General features: G+C 41.8%; 2 protein-coding genes across 10 annotated transcripts in view; one reads left to right on the forward strand and one right to left on the reverse strand.

The window, feature by feature from the left end:
* The window catches only part of LOC122542310 (uncharacterized), a 370,387-nt gene that overhangs the window by 213,881 nt on the left and 132,136 nt on the right, over positions 1 to 24,370 (reverse strand). For all 9 annotated transcript variants that reach the window (XM_087978361.1, XM_087978360.1, XM_087978363.1 and 6 more), the window contains 4 exons: positions 20,201 to 20,284; positions 18,741 to 18,824; positions 17,032 to 17,109; positions 15,756 to 15,839 (listed from right to left, as the gene is read on the reverse strand). In XM_087978361.1, the coding sequence (XP_087834487.1) occupies positions 15,756 to 15,839; positions 17,032 to 17,109; positions 18,741 to 18,824; positions 20,201 to 20,284 (330 nt within the window). The remainder of the gene's footprint in view (positions 1 to 15,755; positions 15,840 to 17,031; positions 17,110 to 18,740; positions 18,825 to 20,200; positions 20,285 to 24,370) is intronic.
* On the forward strand, positions 9,090 to 9,503 carry LOC122542312 (profilin-3-like). The gene has a single exon (XM_043679938.1). The coding sequence runs from the start codon at positions 9,090 to 9,092 to the stop codon at positions 9,501 to 9,503; it is 414 nt and encodes a 137-aa protein (XP_043535873.1).

A 24,370-nucleotide genomic window follows, 5' to 3' on the forward strand; every position in this document is an offset into this window, starting at 1 on the left:
ACAGATTTTTAATCAGTAAAATAATCAAGGATTATGGGGATAAGGCAGAAAAGTGGAGTTGAGGATTATGGGATCAGATCAACGGTCTCATTAAAAGGTGAAGCAGATTAGGTGGCCTGAATGGTCAACTCCTGTTCCCATTTATTATGCTCTGATAATATCATGGCCTATGGGAGTGCTATGGCATTATAAAAGCCATCTTTGAGGTAAAATACTGAACTAATACCTCACTTGCCCTGTCAGATGGACATAAAATTTCCTATGACACTACTTCCAATCAGAGCACCTAATTCTTGCTGGTGTCCATGTCAATATTTATCTTGCAATCAATATCATAAACAGATTATCTGATCATTTATCAAATGCTGTTTGCTGTGCACAACCTGGTGTAAGCCTTTTCTATTTGACCACAGTGACTGCACTTCTAAGATTTTGCTACAAGGCCATCACCCTCTGTTTCTCTCTCCCTAGCTACCACCAGAGCTTCTAAGTTTCCCCAACACCTTCTGTTTTTATTTCATGTTTCAGCAGCTGCAGGATTTTATCGTTGTCAAAAATAAGTGCTCATTGGCTGTAAGGTGCTGTTGGGAGACTTTCAAATCAGTAGAATTGGACATTTGGATTAGAAATTTCTTATTAGAAATGAAAAACAATGGTGGTGGGGTAGGGCAAATTTTACCAGCAGTTTGGAGTGAATTTGAAGTTTTAAGGTCCAGTAAAGCCATGCCAAGAGATGTGTCCTGATGTGGCCTCAGGGAGAATCTAACACCCACCAATATCCATAATTGTACAGTGAAGGTGGAAGTTAGTTGGTATCTCTCTCCTGAATTAACAGGAGTGCAGCGCAGTGGAATATGCCAGTCTTGGGACTCAGAAATGGTCCCACACCTGGAGGACTTTCAGAGATTGGAAGACTCAGCCCTAGGAAAGCACAGTCTATCAGTTGGAGGAAAATTGCTAGAATCTACGATAAGAGACAATGATTGAACATTTTGGCATGTGTGAGCTGAAGAAAGTCAGAATGGATTTGGTAACACCCACCCGGCAAAACATTTTGAGGTGGTCATGGTTCATAAGGGAGTGTCCATGGATAGCGTATATTGTAGACTTTGTGAAGATTCTGCACAACATATTATTCCTGGAGGAACATGTACTTTTACACACAGACTGTAGCTTGGAAGTATTGGTAGTGATAGTAGAGCCTCCAATGTTCATTCTATCACATGGTTGACTCGGAATATCTCTTTCTGATAACATTTGAAAGGTGATACCAACTACTTGGGCTCTATTACAAACTCACCTACCTTGTCCACCAGCTCTCTTAATGGGATTCAAACCCAGAGCTCCTGAGCTCAGAGACATAGATACTGTCCACTGAGCCATAAGATTCCTGATTATTTAAAGAAATGAGTTCAATTCACACAACATGTTTCATGGTTAAGTGTTGGGAAGAAAAGTTTAGGAAGAAAGAAAGATGTTTGGTGAGTTATGATATGTAGCATTTTTAAAAATTCACTCATGGAAAGTGGGCAATGCTGGCTAGCCCAGCATTTATTGCCCAGACTATTTGTGCTTGATAAGGTGGTAGTGAGCTGCTGCAGGTTCACAATACCGTTAGGGAGGAAACTCCAGGATTTTGACCAAGCGACAATGAAGGAACATACATATATTTCCAAGTCAGGATGAAGATTTGCTTGGAGAGGAACTTGCAGATGTTGGCATTCCCATTTTTCTGCAGTCCATGTCCTTCTAGATGGAAGTGGTTGGGTGCATCTTGTAGATAGAACACATTGTTGCTACTGAGCATCCGTGATGGAGGGAGTGAATGTTTGTGGATGTGGTGTCAATCAAGCTGGGCACATTGTCTTGGATGGTGTCAAGATTCCTGAGTATTGTTGGAGCTGCACTGAACCAGGCAAATGGTTTGTACTCCATTACACTCCTTATTTGTGTCTTGTAGATGGGGAGAGGCTTCGGGCAGACATGATGTGAGTTACTTGTTCAGCAGTCATAGCCTCTAGGGTTGAGAGTGTGTTGCTGGAAAAGCACAGCAGGTCAGGCAGCATCTGAGGAGCAGGAAAATCAACATTTCGGGTCGGAGCCCTTGATCAAGAATGAGCCCTTCATCAGTTCATTCCTGATGAAGGCTCTGGCCCGAAATGTCAATTTTCCTGCTCCTCGGCTGCTGCCTGACCTTTTCCAGCAACACACTCTCAACTCTGATCTCCAGCATCTGCAGACCTCACTGTCTCCTAGTCAAAGCTTCTAATCTGCTCTTGTAAACACTGTTCAGTTTCTGAACACATGGAGCTCTGTTCTATGGCCTTAGTTTTTCACCATTTTCAGTTCATGCAGAAAATTACTCAAAATTGTACTTTCAGATTTGCAGATGACACTTAAGTTACACTGTGCATAGCACATTGCAAGGGCAGAATAGTAAGGAACTGTATTCTATGTTTTGGTCCAAGAGAGATCACCTGGAATGTTTTACAAATGATGAGATCAAAGGCTGCGGGAAGAAAACAGACTACTTCTTATCTCCCAACCCCACCAGAAAGACGACAACATGCCACAAGGAAGCATACTTCATAGCCATAATTCACCTCAGGTAGGGTACATTGGGGGACAGAATTACTTTACACCTCCTACCCTCAGCATTGACTGACAAGCAGCTCCATTACTCCAGGCAGTGCCAATGCTCCAGTAGTAGTTCCCACCAGGAGAAGTCCGAAGAGGATCACTGTTACCCTATTATGGTAAGTTCTCATTCCTAGTATTATTTTCATGAATACTTTCTATACCCTTGCATTATCTTATAATGATCCAAAATACATTTTTTAACCACTCAAATCCTTTTAATACAACATCATATTGAAGTTAATGGACAAGTTAGTTTCTCCAACAAACAACAATGCAAGATCTGTGTTCTGGGAACTCTTTGACATTAAAGCTTTTCTAAGGTGACATATCAAGATTATGATGTGGAGGTGCTGGTGTTGGACTAGGGTGGACAAAGTTAAAAATCACACAACACCAGGTTATAGTCCAACAGGTTTATTTGGAAGCACTGGCGTTCGAGGCACTGCCTCTTCATCAGGTGGTTGTGGAGCAGGTCCAGAAGACACCGAATTTATAGCAAAAGGGTTACTGTGCCATGGAACTGGAATGATATATTAAGCAAATATATCATTACAACTCTGTGACACTGTAACCCTTCTACGATAAATTCTGTCTCTTTTGGACCTGCTCTACAACCACCTGATGAAGAGGCAGTGCCTCGAACGTCAGTGCTTCCAAATAAACCTGTTGGACTATAACCTGGTGTTGTGTGATTTTTAACTATGTCAAGATTAGAAATACATTTGAATGTCTTCACATTGTATCCTATAACTTGGTTAAAAAAAAAGGTTACATGTTGGAATAAAAAAAACACCCTCCAAAGAACAAACAAGGTTTAACAAATTGTCTAAATTTGTTGCTGCAAATGTGAGGCAGGAGATGTAGCTGTCCATGAAGTATTTTGTATTTTTCAATGATGTATCTGGCAATGGATAACAGTGGACCTGAGAGACCCATGTAAAAGTCCTGGGGCAGTTTTGTGCCAGGCTCTTTATTGTGCTAGCCTAGATTATGTTTACAGGACAAAGCTTTAGCAAATTAAAGCTTTTTGTAAAAAGAAGTTTGTTTAGTTGTGATATTTTGCAAGTTTAAGGAATAGAATGGAAGTCAATGGAATCAATTAGAGATGTCAAAGATGAAAGGGGCAATTAGAGAAGCGAGAGTAACAATTTTGCAGAAGATAATTTTTACCCCAAAAAAATCAACTGCCTTCAGTTCATACAAGGTTAAAATGTGAAAATCACAAATCTGAACACAAGCTGGTTGACATTTAATGGAGGGAAAATAACGGGTAAAAATTTTAAATTTAACCCAGACTGGCCTTGGGTAACTAAAAAGATCAAAACTTTTGCCCTGTCACTCGGTTTGGCTGACCTACCAATTCAGCCTCAAAATCAGCAGTGGACACCAAGCCAACATCTCCTTTCCCCCAACCACCTTTCCAACTCATCCCTCCCATATTCCTGCTTACCTGCAACCTCTGACCACACACTGACAATTCTGATCTTTCACCAACTCAACATCGCTCCTTTCAATCCAAAATACATGCCACTTTGCCTCAATCAACCAACACTCTTGATTGCCTCCTCACTCTCTGTCCCACGTACCAACATTTCCCATACCCCTTCTCCCTCCCCCTCCAAACTCCGCAGCTGAAGCCTTACAGCGGAAATCCAGCCAACTTGTCAATCTGGGAGACTGTAGACAGCCAATGAAGATAAAAGAAGTTAAATAAAATGTTGTTAAATGCGGCAGGGTCTTGGGGCCACCCATCCATTCAAACTCCTAAAGAGTAATTACGCTACCCTTTCTCTTCCACATAAAAATGAATATGCAAATTAGGAGCAACTGTAGGCCATTCAACCCATCAATAATGCTCCATTATTCCACGAAACCATGGTTGATTGTATTGTAACCTCAAATCTACGTTCTTGCCTATGCCCTGATAAACATTTTATTCCCTTGTTTAACAAGAATCTATCAGTAATAGAACAAATAGTTAAGGATGCTGAACATCTGAAATAAACAAAAAACAGAAACTGGAGAAGCTCAGCAAGACTGACAGCATCTATAGAGAGAAAACAGAGTTAATATTTTGAGTCGAAAGAAAGTTGGGGCAGAGACAATCATCAGGTTTCAACCAGCCCTGGGTGTGACTTGCATTCCCAACTGTAAGGAAGATCCACTTACAAGACTTGCTGATCAACCAAATGGTCTGCACCTCTCCAGTCACGGCAGCACCACCAGGAGTGATGATCGTTGCTGGGACTGTAGCCATTTGCCAGCGGTAAGAAGTCATGTTGCCTGACAGAGAGGTACACCCCTCAACTCACCACTGGGCCTTAACTCTCACTGCCGCAAGTAAGATACTAGCAGTGGCAGAAGTTAGTGGGGTATGTAACCCAGTTCCACCTCCATGGACTAAGGGACTGTGAAATTTGGAAATCACCAGTAAGAGAAAGTCACAGCAGTTTCAGAGGGTAACCTGGGAAAGATGAAGAGTCGCTTGAATGAGTAGTCAGGGATCCCTTCACACTACAGCATTCACCCCTTCCATACAGAAACAGGGAACAGTCAGGAATTGTGCAGGAGGGGATAGGGTTGAGTGCAAGCATGGTTGTCAGCTATGAAGAGTCATCAAAACACTGAAGTAGACTGTTCAGCCCATCAAATTCATGTCTACTCTCTTTAGAGCGATCAACTTAGCTCTTACATTTTTTGGTCAAAGCCCACAATCTGTTTCCCGTCATTCTTGTCCAATCAGTGAATACGTAGGACTTTGCCCATCTTTTCTCAGCCTTCCATCACCTTGTGGTGGGTTACAGTTATCTCAGGAAGCCCAAGTTGCTGTGTCAATATATACTTTTATCTGCATGTTGCAATCTGGTACTATTTCTTCCGGGAATCTTTCTGACTTTTATTATCTGCCATTGGCGTGTCAGAAGGATTTGCAGATTAATACTCAATGTGCTTGGCTTCATTGAGAACGTATCTTTCTTGAGTGTCAAGTCCTGGAGTGGGACTTGAACCTGGAGATTCTGATTCAGAGGTAAAGACATTTGCCACTGTGCCTCAGGATTTGAGCTCCTCACATAATTTTGTAAATCTATATCAAATTTACCCTCATCCAATCTATTCAACAAGCTCAGCCCTGGTTTCTTCAACTTTGAGATTTTGAATGGGTAAAGAATGGGGTCAGGTGACAACCAATCAAAACTCAAAAAGTATGAATGGAAGGAAAATACTATAACTTAGTCAATGAAAATATATAGGAGGAGAAAAGGGATGATTCTGACCCTTTACTCCTGCTCGAAGTCTCAGGAGTTTAGGATTCTTTAAGACTGTGAATGCTCACTCTACTGTGACTGACTACACTTCCTTTCAGGGGTTGTGTGTTTTTTGCTTTTGTGCAATGCTATAAAGGTTGTGTTCGATTGAGAGTGCTTACTTTAATTCAGTTAAGTTTAACATTCCTTAAATATTATTTGGAACGGTGCCTAAAGAACAATTTGTAAATTTGATAATTTTGATAATTTTATCGATTCTAAACTGTAGTCATTTTCAGTTATTGCTTTAAATGCCCCAATTCACATTTAGTTGAGATTAACTAACCTCATTATAATGTGAAAACCAGATTTTTATTTATTAGTGATTATCTTTATGGCCTTTAGTTCTGGTCTTTTACTATTATACCAAGCCTTTTTTAAAAATTTTAAACATCACATTATCCCTCGTTCTTCTTCCATATAACTTTCACAATCTATTTTGACAATCCCTCAGTTTTAGTATCATTTGGGCAGATCTTTGCACTTTCTCCCATGCCTTCATACTCTTTTCATATTCAGTAGTTTATGCACGATCTGAAAGGCTGAAACGCAAGTTTAACCAATAAAGTCCCTCTGTTCTCAGTAGGTTATGCTCTTGGAAAACCTGAACATATTTTATGGGAGTTAATTGAATAGGTTCCAACCACTCAAAAAATGTACAGCATACGGTTGACGGGAAATAACTTTTAAAAACAACATTTTTAATAAATATAACAAGATCCTTTGGGAAATATTAGTTAAGGACATAAATACATAACATTTGTCACACTTACCTTTATTAAATTATGTGCTAAATTGTAACAATAATGGACACCATGGGCAAACAATCCAGGGAGCAGTATGGCAAACTATATGCAAACTGTAAACCTTTTAGTCCAGGAACTACGATGCAGTACATCATGAAGACCTTACATACGTTAGGCCTTTTTTAAAAACATTTATTTAGACTCATTTTCATTTTATTGGCATTTTCTCCAAGTTTACTTCAATATGTTTCTGAAAACCACGGATAAGAAAATAGTGGGAATCACGATGGTCAAAATAGTGTACAGAATATTTTGTACAGATAAGAAAATTCACAAATGATGAAGATGTGAATGGCAAGACTTATTTTTTATTCATTCATGGGATGTGGGTGACACTGGCTAGGCAAGTATTCAGTGCTCATCCCTAATTACCCTTGAGAAGGTGGCAGTGAGTTCAATCAATCTGGTGTAGCTACACCTACACTGGTTGTAGTCCTACAATGGTGTCAGGGAGAGAATACTAGGGTTTTGACCCCGTAACAATGAAGAAATGGCAATATGTTTCCAAAACGATGGTGAGTGATTTGAAGGGGAACTTGCAGGTGGTGGTGTTCCATATAATATGTCGGTTTTTCAATTCTATCTCTCAATAAATGAACCATGACCCTGTCTGCTTTATTAATAAGACTACAAGACATAAGAGAAGTCCATCAAACCTGCTCTGCCATTCAATGTGATTGTGGCTGATCTGATAATCCTCAACTCCACTTTCCTTTATTTTCCCATAAGCTTTGTTTCCCTTACTGATTAAAAGTCGGTCTATCTCAGCATTGTTTATAACTGAATGACCAAGTCTCGAAAGCCCTCTGCAATAACGAATTCCATAGATTCACTACAGTCTGAGAGAAGAAAAAAAAACTTTCTTAACTGTCTTAAATGGATGACCTCATTCTGAAATTATGCCCTATGATCCTACATTAAAACACAAGGGGAAACAAACTTGCCACATCCACCCTTCAAGTCCCCTGAGAATCTTCTATGCTTCAATAAGGCCTCTCATTCTTCTAAATTCTGGTTTGCTCCTTTCAGTAACAAAAACAGAAATTGCTGGAAAAGCTCAGCACCTTCGGTAGCATCTGTGGAGAGAAATCAGAGATAAAGTTTCAGGTCGAGTGACCCTTCTTCAGAACTTTCAGGTTTTGTTTATTTGCATTCCCCCAAATCCCTTTGCTCCTTGACCCCACTTGAATTGTTACTAACCATGGTTAATGTGCCCCCCCACACCCATTCCTCCTGCCAGTTTACACTTATCTATGTAGAAATCTGACTGCCTCATGATAGAGACCTTCTCCACAGGCCTTTACTGCATGCTGATGTTGTTAGCTATTTCGGAGGTTATGCCAGGTCTTGTGAATCCTGTACATTTGTGTGTAAGAGTGTAGTACTGAGTCCAAAGAGATCAGATGACTGCAGGTTAAAAGTCTGTGTGAGTTTGGGTGCAGTGGTAGTAACGGTGCATTCTATGTATGTGGGCTACAGATGAATGGCAATGATTTCACAAGGGCTCCTCTTGCATCTGATATGTAAGGTATCTGACATTGCACTCACCACTGAGAGACAGGATCATCTAATTGTCAGAGATAACTTTGCTAGGGTCACAATGGACTTCATGATAAAGGGGGAATGAGGAACAAGTATCTCTAAGATTACAAAGAGCACAGGGCTTATGATGGATAAAGAATTCCTGGCTGAAACACCATGTGTGTTATGGAGAAAGGGCCACATATCAAGGGGAATATGTCTCAGCTCAAATCAGGACCTTTAGCAGAGGAAGGGATGGTAAAGGATCTTTTAAGACAGAGATGAGGATAATCTTTTCTCTCTGAGGATTGTTCGTCTGAAGAATTCTCTTCCCCAGAAAGTGGTGGAGATTGTGTCATTGAAGTTATTTAAGGCAGAATTAGATAGATTTTTGGTGAACAGACGGAAAACAGATTTGTGACCACAACTAGATCGCCCTAGTTCTTACTGGATAGGTTAGTTGGTCTGAAGGACTGAATGGCCTAATTCTGCTCCTAAATCATATGTTCTCAGGATGGGAGGGGGGAGAATCTTATTAATGAAAAGGATTCACAAAGAACAGAATAAATCTTTAAATGCTACGATTGTCGCTGAATCACAAAGATGTTAACCACCAGAAGAACATATGACATGATCTCATAAAGAGTGATGTCATTTTGCAGTGATGTCAAGGCTATGTCATGCAGGACATGACACCACTCACAGATGTCACAAAGCCTGAGGACTGTGCAATCCTCTCACAGTTATCAAGCTGCTGCTGGTGAGACAGGACCAACACTACTTTGTGCTTGAAAACAATCTTCGAACGAAGGAGAGGATGTCGGACTGGAAGAATTACATCAACAGTATACTGAAGGATAAGAATGTGGAAGATGCTGCTATTGTGGGTCATGCTGACAACAAGTCTGTTTGGGCTTCGAAGCCCGGAGGTGTGCTGGCAGCCATCTCCCCACAGGAGGTCAGCATGTTAATAGGACAAGATCGCAAGGCTTTCCTACAAACTGGCATCACCATCGGGGGAAAGAAATGTTCTGTCATCAGGGACAACCTCATGGTCAACAATGACGGAGTGATGGATGTGAGGATGAAGGGTGGTCAAGGCAAGAGCATCTGCATCGGCAAAACCATCAAGACCATGGTGTTTGTGATGGGCAAAAAGGGTGTTCACGGTGGAGCACTCAACAAGAAGGTCCACGAAGTGGCCAACTATCTGAAACAGAGGGGCATCTAAAGGGTGGGGTGGGATTTCAGAGAATTTACTAAATTTGCATTAAAATAAGTTGTTAAATGTCGACTGATTCTTCAGATTTGTTTCTTTCTTTAAAAAAAAAGGCACTGCATGCAGGTTTCTGTTATAGAAAGGGGGCAGCGGAGGATAAGACAAATTGATAAAGCTTGAAATCATGATTGACCTCTGTTTAGCTGGTATTCTGGTGACAGCTCTGAGTTCCATTTGGATGAATGCAGCAACATTATTACACAATAAAACCTCTTACAACAATCTTAACTGTCACAACATTGAGCACTGGGAGCTAGAGGTGTGACTGAGGACTCAATGATAAAGATCCCTTAAGTCAGTAACCACAGAGACCGGAAGAGGGTGTTATTTTCCTAAAACTGTGGAATTCAAACCTCCAGAATTAGGATGAAGCTATACAGGGCTCAGGACAGGAGAAGTAAGTGCAGGTCAGGACATGCTACACACGGGTCAATGCCACAGGTAATGTCAAAAATCTCAACACCAAGTTATAGTGCAACAGGTTTACTTGGAAGTACTAGCTTTCAGAGCGCTGCTCCTTTATCAGGTAACTAATGGGGCAGAATCAGAATACACAGAATTTATAGCAAAAGATCACTGTGTCATGCAATTAAAACGATATATTGAACAAACCTAGATTGTTCTTAAGTCTTTTCGAATGGGTTGCAGGATTCAGTTCATTAATATCTAAATTTTCTTTTAAGTCACATTCTTAAGGTAACTTAAGATAACTTAAGGTTTTATTTTTTAAAAATGACATCTCAGCTCAGAAAATGTATTAAAAGTGTGAGGTTAAAATCAGTCTGTGTCCCAGCCTTGAGTCAGACTGGTTCTATTTCCAAAGTGGAATGTATAAAATATTACATGGACTGACTGCCTGCAGATTGTGCGCTTTTAGAGCAAAATAGAATGTACCTGCAAATATAATTCTGCAAATGCAAATTCACCCCGTAGACATATGTATGCGTGTATGCGCGCACATGTTAGGGAGAGAGAATGTGAGTGTGTGCATTTGAGCGCACGTGAGAGTGTGTGTTTGTGTGTGTGCATGCTTGGTAGATTATATGCGTGAGTGTGACGAAGTATAAGCCTGCGAGAGGATGTGAGAGTGTGGGAGGTGTACTCGTGTGTGTCTGAGAGAGTGTGTGTATGAGAGACAGGCTGCGTGAATGTGTAAATATGTAAGAGTGTGTGGATGTGTGAGAGTATATAGTGTAGTGCGGTCACCTGTAGTGTGACATGAACCCAAGGTCCTGGTTGAGGCCGTCCTCATGGGTACCGAACTTTGCTACTGCCCTCTGCTGTGCCATTCTGCGTTGTTCCATATCCCAAAGTCCGCCTTGGAGGATGGTCACCCAAAGATCTGAGGCCAAATATCCCTGACTGCTAAGTGTTCCCCAACTGGGAGGGAACATCCCTGCCTGGTGATTGCTGCACGGTGTCCATTCATCCAAAGTCATACCGTCTGCTTGGTCTCACTAATGTACCAATACCTTGGGGCATCCTTGTCTGCAGCGAATGAGATAGACAATGTTGGCCGAGTCACATGGTGGGTGGTGTCACCACCTGTAATGGCGCTATCCATGTCGACACTCTGACATGTCTTGCATTGGTTGCCATGACAGGGTTGTATGGGTGTTGTGGTCAATGTTGTTTGAAGGCTGGGCAGTTTGCTGTGAACAATGGTCTGTTTAAGGTTTGGTGGTTGTTTAAAGGTGAGAAGTGGAGGCGTAGGGAAGGTCTTGGTGAGGTGCTTATCCTCATCAATAATGTGTTACAGACTGTTTAGAACATGGCACAGTTTCTCTACTCCTTGGAAGTACTAGACAATGAAAGATACTCTATCACTTGCATCCCATATCTGTCTCCTGAGGTGGTCATTAAGGTTTCTCGCTATGGCACATTGGAACTGGCGATCAATGAGTTGAGCGTCGTACCCTGTTCTTATGAGGCTGTCCTTCACCAACTTCAGGTGTCCATCGCGTTCCTCCCCATCTGAACAGATCCTTTGTATGCGTAAGGCTTATCCATAAAGGATGGCTGTTTTAATATGTTTAAGGTAGAGGCTACAGAAGTGCAGCATCGTGAGGTTACCAGTGGGTTTGCGGCAGAGTGAAGTCCTGAAGTGCCCATCCTTGATGGAGATGCATGTGTCCAAGAATGAGACAGATACTAAAGACTATTCCATAGTAAGTGTGATGGTGGGATGAAACTTTGTTGATATCGCTGTGCATTTGTTTCAGTGACTCCTCACCTTGAGTCTTGAGGAAGAAATTGTTGTCAATATATCTGTTGTGTAATGCTGGTTGATGTCCCATGCGGCAAAGAAGTCTTGTTCGAACTAGTGCATGAAAATGGTGGCATACTGGGGTGCACATTTGGTCTTTATGGCTGTTCCGTGTGTTTGGATGACCCAGGAGTGGAGATACTATAACATGTTCTCCGCAGCCTCCAACACATTATCGATGAGGATGATCACCTCACCAAGATCTTCCCTACGCCTTTACTTCTCACCTTTTAACAACCACCAAACCTTAAACAGAACCATTGTTATCTGCAAATTGCCCAGCCTTCAGGACAACATCGACCACAACATCATATAACCCTGTCATGGCAACCACTGCAAGACATGTCAGAGTCGACATGGATACCACCATTACACATGGGGACACCACCATGTCACATGTACACATCAGGTACTCATGTGACTCGGCCAACGTTGTCTATCTCATGTGCTGCAGGCAAGGACGCACCCAAGGTATTGGTACATTGGTGAGACCGAGCAGACGCTACAACAACAGATGAATGGACACCATGCAACAATCGCCAGACATGGATGTTCCCTCCCAGTCAGGGAACACTTCAGCAGTCAGGAACATTCGGCCTCAGATCTTCGGGTCACCATCCTCCAAGGCAAACTTCGGGATATGCAATAATGCAGAGTGGCTGAGCAGAGGCTGACAGCCAAGTTTGGTAACCATAGGGAGGGCATATTGTCACGCTACAGGTGACCCCACTACACTATACACACTCTTTCTCTCACACACACACACACACATTCTTACATACTCACACAGACCCTCTCTTATACACACGCTCTCTCTCAGACATACACACTTACAACACCACACTCTCACCCGCGCATACACCCTCTCACAGGCTTTTACATTGTCACACTCACGTACGCACACCAGAAACACTCACCCTCTCACGTGCACTCTCTTCTTACCTTAGAAACTAGTTTGTCTGTCTGTATGTCCCTCTGCCTACATGTGTCAGTGTGTGTTTGCACCTGTATACATGGGGACACTGAACAATCAGACAGACTTCTGTTGGTAGCCTTTTATACTGCTGTAATGCTGCACAGTGGGTACAGTCCCTATCTCTGATCCAGAAGGTTCATGCCCTACCCAGATCTTGATGGCCAAGATAGGTTTCAGCATGGCCAAACAGTTTGAATATTAATCAACAAATCCTTGCAACACATGGTAAATGCAAGAAAGCTCTCTGGTCAGCCATGTGGTGGCTAGAAAGTTGGAGCCTCTGCTATCACAATCTGTAACTCGAGACTGGAACATATAATGTTACCACACAACTTGGACTCCACTGAGGGAACCATATACATTAGCAGAGGCCTGAATGGGCAAAGGACCTCAGAAAATGACTGGCAAGAAAGCAACAGGGAGACCAAAGATCACACTTCACGTGGTGACAAATGGTGTGGATAGAAATAATGTTGAAGGAGTTTAAGCAGTTGAGCACCAGATTGAGAAACAGAAGCTGGTCACACCTATGTCTCCTGTGTCACACGCTCATTAACGTATCCGTGCATGTGGAGCATTAGAGTGACATGTGAGGTAAAACAAGGCTGCTCTGAAGAAACAACATTTCCTGAACCAAGACAGATTGTAGGATGAAATTAAGTGGATGGATATTCTGCAGGAAGTTGAGGGGTGGCACAGAGATGATGAGGTCCATGCAGGAAACTAAAAAGTAGGACCTCAAAAAAGTAGGGCAGCATGGTGGCTTAGTGGTTAGCACTGCTGCCTCACAGCGCCAGGGACTGGAGTTTGATTCCAGCCTTGGACGACTGTCTGCGTGGAGTTTCCACATTCTCCCCGTGTTTGCATGGGTTTCCTCCCACGGTCCAAGGATGAATTGGCCAAGCTAAATTGCCTAAAGTGTTCAGGGATGTGTAATCAGGGAAAATGTAGAGTAATGGTTCTGGGTGAGATACTCTTCACAGGCGCAGTGTGGACTTGTTGGGCTGAAGGGCCTATTTCCACACTGTAGGAGTTCTAATTCAAATTCTAATATTAGTTCAAAAGCAGTGATATCTAGATTACTCCCAGTGCCATGTACCAGTGAATACCGGAACTGCAAAATTGATCTTGTTAATGCTGGCTAAAAATAAGGTGCAGAAAAACTTGTAGCAGATTCCAAGGGTAGGGGAAACCTGCACCAAGTGGGAGGTTTGAATTATCACTCAGACGCTAACTAATGCTGTAAGAGAGTATTTAATTAATTTGACAGAGTGAAGGAAACCAGGATGAAGCATCAGACAATCAAGGTGCACTGAGACAAATGGCATGAGAATAAAGATTTGTTCCAAAATAGCAGTGATCAGAAAGGGAACCAATGCAGAGTGCATGGAGTGCACATTTATCACGGCACTGAGAGTGATTAATAAGTTCAGTGAGTTAAAGTCATCATGTGGGATTATGATATAATAACAACAGTGGACACCTGACTCCCATCAGGGAAGTAAAGGAAACTGGTTCCTGTTTTCTCCTCAACTTAGACTTCCCTCACTGTTCCATGTACCCTTGGCACAGGGACAAGGAAGCACATACTACAGAACAAGACTATGTGCCTTCTTGTGCCTATCCTGGTTCTTTCAAAGAGCTACCCAAATAGCCTCAGTCCACTGCATTTTCAGAAAAACTTTGCAAATCTTTCCTTTTCAAATATATACTCAGCTCCATTTGAAAATACTAATGAGTCTATTTCATGAAGCACGTTTCAAAATGGAACAACTCACTGGGTTAAAAATATTCTCATCTTCTCCTCTGGCTCTTTAGCAAATTATCTTAAATCTCCATCGTCTGGTTACCAACCCTCCTCCCACTGAAAAGAGCTTCTATTAAAACCATTCATAAATTTGAATACCTCGACTAAATCACTCAACATTTTCTCAGCTCCAAGTAGAACACTTTCCAACCACTATCGCCACTATCTCGGACAAGAGTAGCAGTTACATGGGAACATCACCACCTGCAAGTTCCCCTCCAAGCCACTCACCATCCTGACTTGGATATATATTGCTGTTAATTTGATGCCTCTGGATCCAAATCCTAGAACTCTCTCCTGAATAATATTATGGGACTACCTACTCTCAAAGTAATGCAGATGAAGAAGCTTCCAGAGACTCACCACCACCTTCACAAGGACAATTAGGGATGGGTAATAAATGAGGGCCCAGAAAGCAATAACTATATCTCATGAATGAATAAAACAAAAAACAATCACACCTTCTCCAGTTTTGACATGTAATTTAAGTCCTTCGACCCGAGCACCATTATAGCCTGTATACTCACTGAGCACTTGATATCTTCCGAAGGTGTGAGGTTCAGAATTTGACAGAATACTCCAGTTGTGGACTATTTGTGATCTATAAAGATTTAGTATTTTTTTTCCACTGCATTAATTATATACCAACTGTGTTTAAATATATGCAGGACATTAACTGGAGATTCCCTTGAGTCCCTACAACACAGTCTAAAACAGTCTGTCACATCCAATTCTGCAAATACATCTAGAAGTGTTTAAAGATTGGCCTCGTCTATCCTTCACCAATTGGCTTTCTAGACGATAATACTCTTTGTCTCTATTTATAAAAGTGGACTTCAGCAATGTACAGAGCTTCATCAACACACAGATTTCAGACTTGCAACTTTTACCTTTAAATATCATAAGAAAACTGTCATTTCCAAGTGTTCTTCAAGTCACATGAATCCTGACATGGAGTTATTTCTTGCCATTCCTTTATTGAGATTGTGTCAGACACCTGGTATTCCTCACCATAAACTACTGAGTGAGCCATCACACAAGCTGCTGTGCAGCCAGGAAAAGATGTAACAGCATCTTCACAGGATATTTAGGGCTGGGCCATCAAGGGTACATTGCCAGCATCACAGCTCAGGAACAATACAAATATACTCCTACCTTGACAGGCTTGTTACTACTCTGTCGATGTATGTCTCTGTTCTGTGAATTTGAGGAGGTTCTATTTGAGAATCCTCGACCTATCTGCAATGGGGCAGGAAGCAAACAAGTCTTTTAAAGGTTTGGAGAACAGCCCGTTTTTATTTCATATCTACTTTCAACAACCAATTACAAGGAGATCCAATAGGGCAGAGTACAAGCTGCATCCTGATAGGTTCTGGCTGACGAATGGGCTCAGGACCTGGTAATTCTCATTGTGTGTGAAAACTCTACCATTCTAACGTGAACTTGTATTGCAGTGACCCTTCATTGTTGCTGGGTCAGAAACCCGAGGATATATTTTCACTTCAAGGATAGAGATGCTGGTGATATGGGAGGAATGGCAGTTGGGAAACAAAGTTTAGGCCTGTTTCTTGGTCTGAAAGCTGCTACAGAGAGGAACCAATCATCCTTTAGAATTTTGATACTGGAGTCCTTTTAAATGACACAGATCCAGGTTTCCTGTCCAATTAAGAGTGCCTAGTGGGCTTTTGAAGCACATGGGGGCCTTTGGGGTTGAAAGAAGCAGCAGGCCGTATTAATGTGGAGGTAACTGACAGGGTTCTTCAATATAGAAGCGTCTCTTTTCACGAAGGTTTTAAAAACTTAACCATAAAACAGAACAAGCAGCCTGATCACCGTGGTGAGGGACAGAGAATCCAGTGACAGGGTGGTCACTGACACACAGGGAGGCAGGGAAGACTCGCAAATCTGCCTAGAGCACTGGCACTCTAGACTTTATTGATGCCATCAGTTTATATGGCTCCTCTGTGTTGTTTGGGTACTGAACACTGACTGGAAAGTCTCAGCTAATCTCCTTTAACCATAGTTAAATAAGGCTCTTAATGAATCTAACTGGCTATCTTGCAGGCCCACAAATCCACATCCACAAAAACAGGAAACCAGGGGAATAGGGTTGGAATACTAGCACAGTCCCATGTCAGTAATTTCCACTTTTATCAGAGCTCGGAAAGCCAGCTACCAAAATTCCATCCCAAACATGATGGCTGGAACTCAATCAAACAGACCACAGATGTACCAGAAGCTACCTCAGGGAGACTCTGCAAGAATAACTAGGGAAGGGTGGAATAAATATATTACTGCCATCTCCACTGGTTGGGGAGTTTAGGACGTGGGGTAGCTCAAGGGGCTGAATGGTCTCCTCTTTTGTAATGTTCCTAATGCAGCCTTGTCAATAACAATCACATTTAGAGAACAAACACAAAGATGGTCTCACCTTTTCATAGTTATCACTACGCTGCACATCTCTGCTCAATGAGTTCGAGAAGGTTCTATTTGAGAATCCTCGATTTGTCTGTAATGGGACATGAAGCAAAGAAGTAATTTTAAATGTTTGGAGAACAGTCTATTTATATTTTCACTTCATAGCTTCTTCCAACAACTAAGAGCAAGCAGAGCCCCGACAGGGCAAAGGATTAGCAGCATCTAAAAAGGTTCTACACGAAGAATGGGCCCCAGGGCCTGCAGATTCTCATTGCACGTGGGAGCATTCTCAGCAATCATATTGATGAAGTCTAGACACAAACCTAGGGGCACTTTGAAACATTTGGAGAAACAGTAACAATTGTAGGTATTTCACACTTAATAGGGAGACATACTGTTCACACCGGTTCAAACGTAAGGTCCATTTTCCCAGATTATGTCTAAGGAATTTTCATTCAAATTAGCGCCTGCAGCTAATGGCACTGCTGTTGCTGTACTGGCTGAAGGACTCACTGCAGCATTTCATCAAGCTCACTCCCACAATATCTCCCAGCCTTGCAACCTCAGTCACCAAAATTGCAAAAGCCCCACTGCTTTTGAATTACTTTCCGAGTTCCCACCGTCCTGATTTGGACGTGTATCATATGGCTTCTCCACTGTCACTCCAAACACCAGAGTGAATCCACCGACACCCACTTGAATTATCGCATTTTAAAGAGGAAGCCCAGAAAACTCTTCTTGGGGGTAATTAATAATGTAAAGTCGATTGATTTCCACTAGACGTGGCTCAGTACTAGCCAAGCTGAAGCTCTTTTATATAAAATGTGCAGCTCATGGGGGAAGATATGACAGATAGCAAACAACCTGGTATGAGTAGTTTCTCGGGAGCACGTGAGAGCTGGAGCCTCAATAAAAAATTCAATGCTATAGTGTCAAATAGAGATATTAAAAATTACTAGTGTAAAGGAGAAAATGGACAACTTTTTTGGCTTACCTCAGTTGTCATACCCAATCTGTCAGTGAGACTCAAACCCCACCAAACCATTCACAGTCTACAAAAATGCCAGGCATTCAAACAGAGTCTTCCTGGCTTTTCTTCCTCTCAAGGAATTATCACCTTTCTTTCATATTTTTACAGTTAAGTCAAAGACTTAGATGAACACTCAGAGGCCTTACCTCCAACAGGTGACCTCTAATAACTGTGTCGTCTTATTATAATAATTCTGTAAGGTGGAATTTAACTGAAGCAAACGTATCAAATGAAGGTTAAACATAACAATTACTTCATTGGAATACAGGATCTAAGGCAAAATAGGCCATTTAGCCTTTGAGCCTGCTCCAATAATGTTATGGATGATCTGCTTATAATCTCACTTCATTTTCCTCTGCTCCCCATTACTCTCAACTCCTCAGCAGGTTTAGCAACATCTGTGGAGAAATGGAGTAAATGTTTCGAATCTGGAATGATTCTTCCTCAGAGCTGAATTATTTAGCTGATGTAATGTGAAATCAATTGTTAATTTTATATCTGATATGAAGTTATTTGTTAAAGCAATCTATTAAGGGTTAAGAAGCAAGGTCAGGATTTTGGAGTGTTAAAGACCAGCAATAATCAACTGGTTAGTGGAACAGACTCAAGGAGTTGCATCACCTCCTCCTGTTTCTAATGCAACCTTGTCAGTGTCAATCAAGTTCCAAGAACAAACACAAAAATGCTCTTACCTTATCATAGTTATCAGATGCCTCCGTATAAATATCTCTATTTCGTGAATTCAAGGACATTCGACTTGAAAACCCTCGATCTGTCTGCAATGCAGTAAAAAGAAACCAAGTGTTATAACAGTTTGGAGAACAAGACAGTAATTTATTTTTCCATTTCTTAGCTTCTTCTAGTGACTGCAAATGGTATTTGAGATTACCGAATGACATTGTCAGTTAACAAAGGTCACTATTGCGTGAGGTGATCTCAATATTCATAATCATATTGTGAACTTCACCCATTTTTACAGGTTTACTTTGATGAAAAGCCAGGAGTGGATATTTTTGATTGGTAGGTACTATTTGTGTATTGTTGGTTAAAATGGAGAATAACGTGAAAACAATGGATATCAACATCAGAGAAGCAAGCACGTCACTGCACAGACAGAGGAGCTGGCATTGACAAGTTAGCCAATTGGAGTGAACACTCCATTCAGCAGCAGAAATCTGTGGCATTAAAGCATAAAAGGATGCTGCAACCAGTCCTCTATCTTTGACTGGATCTGAAGGCCTGAAGGGTTTACAGTGATGGGGGATTAACCATTATTGAGTCTTGTTTTAACAGAATGCAGCTTATTGCATGATGGCAATCTGTTACAAGCTACACTCATACATCAGACATTCTTTTTCCTGCTCCTCGGATGCTGCCTGACCTGCTGTGCTTTTTCAGCAACACACTCTCAACTGCAGTCTATGATAGTCTAAGATGTTCTACCTTATTACCAGCTGTGTCACATCATGAAACTGGATGCAGCTTAGTGCAGTCTCCATCATTAACCCTTTCAGAACTATTACCTAAACAACAAAACCAGCCAGCAGCTCTAATGGGGCAAAGGAGTAAGCAGTTTCCAGTTAGGTTCTGGGTAGTTTTGTTGTACAAGAAATAATTTTGATGCAGTCTATAAATGGCTCTAGAATTCAGTGTTTGGAAAATTCACACCTCAATTCCAGAGGAAACTCGATTATCCGGCATTCGAATATCCGAATTTCAGATTATCTGAACAAGACCACAAGGTCCCGATGCTTGGCTAAACTATGTCATCCAGCATTTGATTATCTGATCATTTGATTATCCGAACAAATATGCCCTGCTGTGTCGTTCCGATAATCGAGGTTCCTCTGTGTTTGGTAAAAGAGCAAAGAGTGGAACTAGTCCATATAACAGAAGTGAAACCAGCTTTTAACTAATGGACTGCTGATTCATCACTGCTCAATCTTCTTTTCTTCATATTGATACGCTGATCTTTTCTGAGACTCATTTCTTAGTCTCACTGAGACTCAGTCTTCAAAACCTTGTCAACATTTTCTATCTCAATTGAAAATAGAAACTACTTCGGCAATAAAGCAGCTGGTGATCACTAAATGCCATTTTCACCTTGCCAGTGTCATCCTTATTTCAAGGATTAATACAAAAACACCCTTACCATATTGTGCTTGTCACTAGTCTGTAGATAGACATCTCTGTTCAGTGAATTTGAAGAAGTTCTATTTGAGAATCCTGTACTAGTCTGGAATGGGACAAGAAGCAAAAACAAAGTGTTTTAAAGGAAGAAAATGTAAACATCCAAGAAATGTTCAGCAGATCACAGAATCTGCTGTGCACGGTGGCACAGTGGTTAGCACTGCTGCCTCACAGCGCCGGAGACCTGGGTTCAATTCCCGCCTCAGGCGACTGACTGTGTGGAGTTTGCACATTCTCCCAGTGTCTGCGTGGGTTTCCTCCGGGTACTCCGGTTTTCTCCCACAGTCCAAAGATGTGCAGGTCAGGTGAATTGGCCATGCTAAATTGCCCGTAGTGTTAGGTAAGGGGTAAATGTAGGGGTATGGGTGGGTTGCGCTTCGGCGGGTCGGTGTGGACTTGTTGGGCCGAAGGGCCTGTTTCCACACTGTAATGTAATCTAATCACAAAATTGTCACAGCACAGGAGACCATCAGCTGTCGTGTCTGCACTTGCTCTCCTAATGAGCTATTCATATGATGCCATTCCCCTGTCATCTCCCATAACTCTGCACATTCTTCCTTTTCAGGTAACAGTCTCATTCCATTTTAAATGGCTCAAGTGACCCTGCCTTGAGCATACTCTCAGGCTACGCATTAACCACTTGATGCATGAAAATATTTTGCCTCATGTTGCTTTTGCATATTTTGCCAATTGTTTTAAATCTATACCCTCTCATTTCTAAACCTTTCACAAATGAGATCAATGTCTCCTTGTCGACTCATCCTGAATACCACCCAGTTGCCAAGTAGCAGCAGCATCTCTGGAGAGATTGAACAGAGTTAACTTTCCAGGTCAATACCCAGTTGCTCTGAGGAAAGGCAAAAGGTTGGAAGCAGCAAACCAAGGAAGGAGAGGGAGGGTCGGGACGATTTCTGCACGCTAAATAACAGGAGGAATTGGAGGTCACTCCTTTTGTTCGTGGTGGCATCTATTATCAAAATGAGGCTCTGCATCAACGCACTAAATTTACTCTCACAGCAAATTCTGTCACTGACAGCATCATAGGACACCTTTACCTCACATATTATGCTGAATGGAAAACACTTTCATCGTCCTGGGACAGGAACATAGAACTCTCCGAGACTGTAAGTTGTAAGAGCTGAAGTAGACCATTCAGCCTAAAGAGTCTGCTCCACCATTTAATGAGATCACGCCTGATCTGATAATCTTCAACTCCAATATCTTGCCTTTTCCCTCTAACCGTTGATTACCTTCCAAATGAAAAATCTATCTACCTCAGCCTTGAACTTAAGGAGGTAATTCATGACTATCAGCAAAAATATTTCCAATAAGGAGGAACATACCTAAGAGGGATAAATCAACCATGGCTAACCAAGGAAGTTAAGGAAAGTATTAAGTTGAAAGAAAAAGCATATAAGGAGGCAAAAGTCTGTGATAGCCCCAAAGACTGGGATAAGTTCAGAATCCAGCAAAGGAGGACTAAAAAGTTTATAAAGTGAAAGTAAACTGCCGAGGGCAAACTAGTAAGGAATATAAAAACTGACAATAAGAGCTTCTTTACGTATAAAAAAAAGAGATCAAAGTAAACATAGGCCCCTGAGAAAATGTATCTGGGGAGATAGTTACAGGGATCAAGGAAATGGCAAAGACGTCAAACAAATATTTTGTATTAGTCCTTAAAGTGGAGTTTACTTCAAACATCCCATTAATACTAAACAATATGGGGGAGAAATTAAGTGCCATCACCATCACTAGAGAACTCGAATTAGGCAAACTAATGGGACTGAAGACAGAAAAGTGCCCTGGTCCTGATGGATTGCATCCTATCATTCTAAAAGAAATAGCTACAGATATAATCGATACATTAGCTGTAATTTTCCAAAAACCTTTGGAATCTGGAGAATTAGCAAAGGATTGGAAAATTGACAATGTGACATCCCTAACTGAAAAGGGAGGGAGGCAAAAAGTGGATAATTATAGGTCAACTAGCCTAAACTCTATTGTTGGAAAAATATTGGAATCAATTATTAAAGAAAGCATAAAGGGAAACCATAGCTGACTAATTCATCATGGATTTTCGAGGATGCCTGAATGAGACTCAATAGAGGAGAACCATTACCTCACAAAAGGTTAAGTTGTAACAGCCCCTGGGGGAGGACATAGCATATTGGCATGGATAGAGAATTGCCTGATGGGCAGGAAACATTGCGTGGGGAAAAGGGTTCTTTGTTCAGATTGGCGAGCTATAACCAGTGGGGTTCCACTGCGATCAGTGCTGGGACCACAGCTGTTTACGATATATATTAATGACTTGGAGAAAGGAAGCAAATGTACTGTAGCCAAGTTTGCAGATGACACAAAAATAGATGGAAAGGCTGGTAGTGAGAAGGACACAGGTTACAGAGAGATATTAATAGGTAAAATAATTGAGCAAAACGTTGGCAAATGGAGTATATTATGGGAAAATATGAAGTTTTTCATTTTGGAAGGGTGAATGAAAGAACAGTGGTGTTTAAATTGAGAAAAACAGCACAAAGTTGTAACACAAAGGGACCTTGGGAGTACTTTGTACATGAAACACAGAAAGCTGGCACACAGGTACAGCAGGTAATCAGAAAGGCTAATGGAACATTGGCCCTTATTTCAAGGAGATTGCAGTATAAGAGTAGAGATGCTGTACTGCAACTGTACATGCTCCTCCTCCTCTTAGAATGCTGTGCATGGACTTGGTCCCTTATGGAAAGAAAGATATTACTACATTGGAAGCAGTTCAGACAAGGTTCACGAAGATGATCCTGGTATGGAAGAATCGTCTTTTGAGCAAAGGCTAAAATGGCCGGGCCTCTACTCATTGGAGTTAAGAAGAATGACAGGTAATCTTATTCAAACATATAGAATATTTAATGGGCTTAATAGGATAAATACTGAGAGGATGTGAAATAACTCCACAGAGGTCAGCGTCCTATCACCAAGTCACCCTATATTTACAGGTGAAAGTCCTTCACACTAATCCAGCTCCTTCAGAGCCAGCTTTCAGAGTGATAGGATGTCTGACAAGTTTTGAGAAGATTTGCAGTTTGAGGTTCTGGATGTAGGTTTGCTCGTTCAAAATGAACCTTCCAACTCAGCAAGCAAACCTACATCCAAGATGTCTGACACTCCTGTTTATATCTGCCTAGATTACAGTGGTGCTGGAAAAGCACAGCAGTTCAGGCAGCATCTGAGGAACAGTAAAATCGATGTTTCGGGCAAAAGCCCTTCATCAGGAATACAGGCAGAGTGCCTGAAGAGTGCAGAGATCCCTTCAGGCACGCTGCCTGTATTCCTGATTAAGGGCTTTTGCCTGAAACATCTATTTTACTGCTCCTCAGATGCTGCCTGAACTGCTGTGCTTTTCCGGCACCAACCTAATCTAGACTCTGGTTTCCAGCATCTGCAGTCATTGTTTTTACCTTGTTTATATCTGCCTGCCAGGGCTCCCTGATGGGATCAGATTAACAGACCCAATCAGGGAACTCATATTTTACGAGGTCCACCCGGCTGACCTTGTTACATCCAAAATATCCTGACCCCGCTGAGACTGAGCACAGTTATTTATTTTTTAGTTTTTCCTGTGGAGTTTTAGCACTGGGTCAGGTTCCTCTGACTCTGCTTCGATACAGGTGGTGTGTGATGCACAGTAGCTCATCTCTTGCACCTACAGTGTATCAGAAGAAATTCGCTCTCTTCTTCAGGTGGCAAAGCCTACGACATCCACTGCGTCCATCTCAAATTCCGAGGTCTCTAGATGGAGAGGGAGAACCCATGTGTTCCGCCAGCCTTTCCAAATGTGCAAGGATCCGGGCAAGTTTTGCTCCAGCTCCATTTGTGAGTTTGCAGCTTTCACGTGGTCCACGTGCTTGTTCAGAACCATTGCACCTACCCAAACATTTAACGTCAATGGACCTGATCTCGCATCGACCATGTAGGGCCATTCCCTGGTTCATACACCAAAAGTTGTCCCAAGGTAAGCAGTACCTCTTACCTGGCAGAATCTTGTGTCTGACAATGACAATTCTGATGCCGTTTCACAACCTCAGCACCCCAGGTCCAGGAAGATCAGATTTAACCTGGTTCAGAATCTTCTCCCCAT

The sequence above is a fragment of the Chiloscyllium plagiosum genome, unplaced genomic scaffold, assembly GCF_037043375.1.
Source record: "Chiloscyllium plagiosum isolate Xiang-an unplaced genomic scaffold, Cpla_swu_hap1 HiC_scaffold_33, whole genome shotgun sequence".
Lineage (NCBI taxonomy): Eukaryota > Metazoa > Chordata > Chondrichthyes > Orectolobiformes > Hemiscylliidae > Chiloscyllium > Chiloscyllium plagiosum.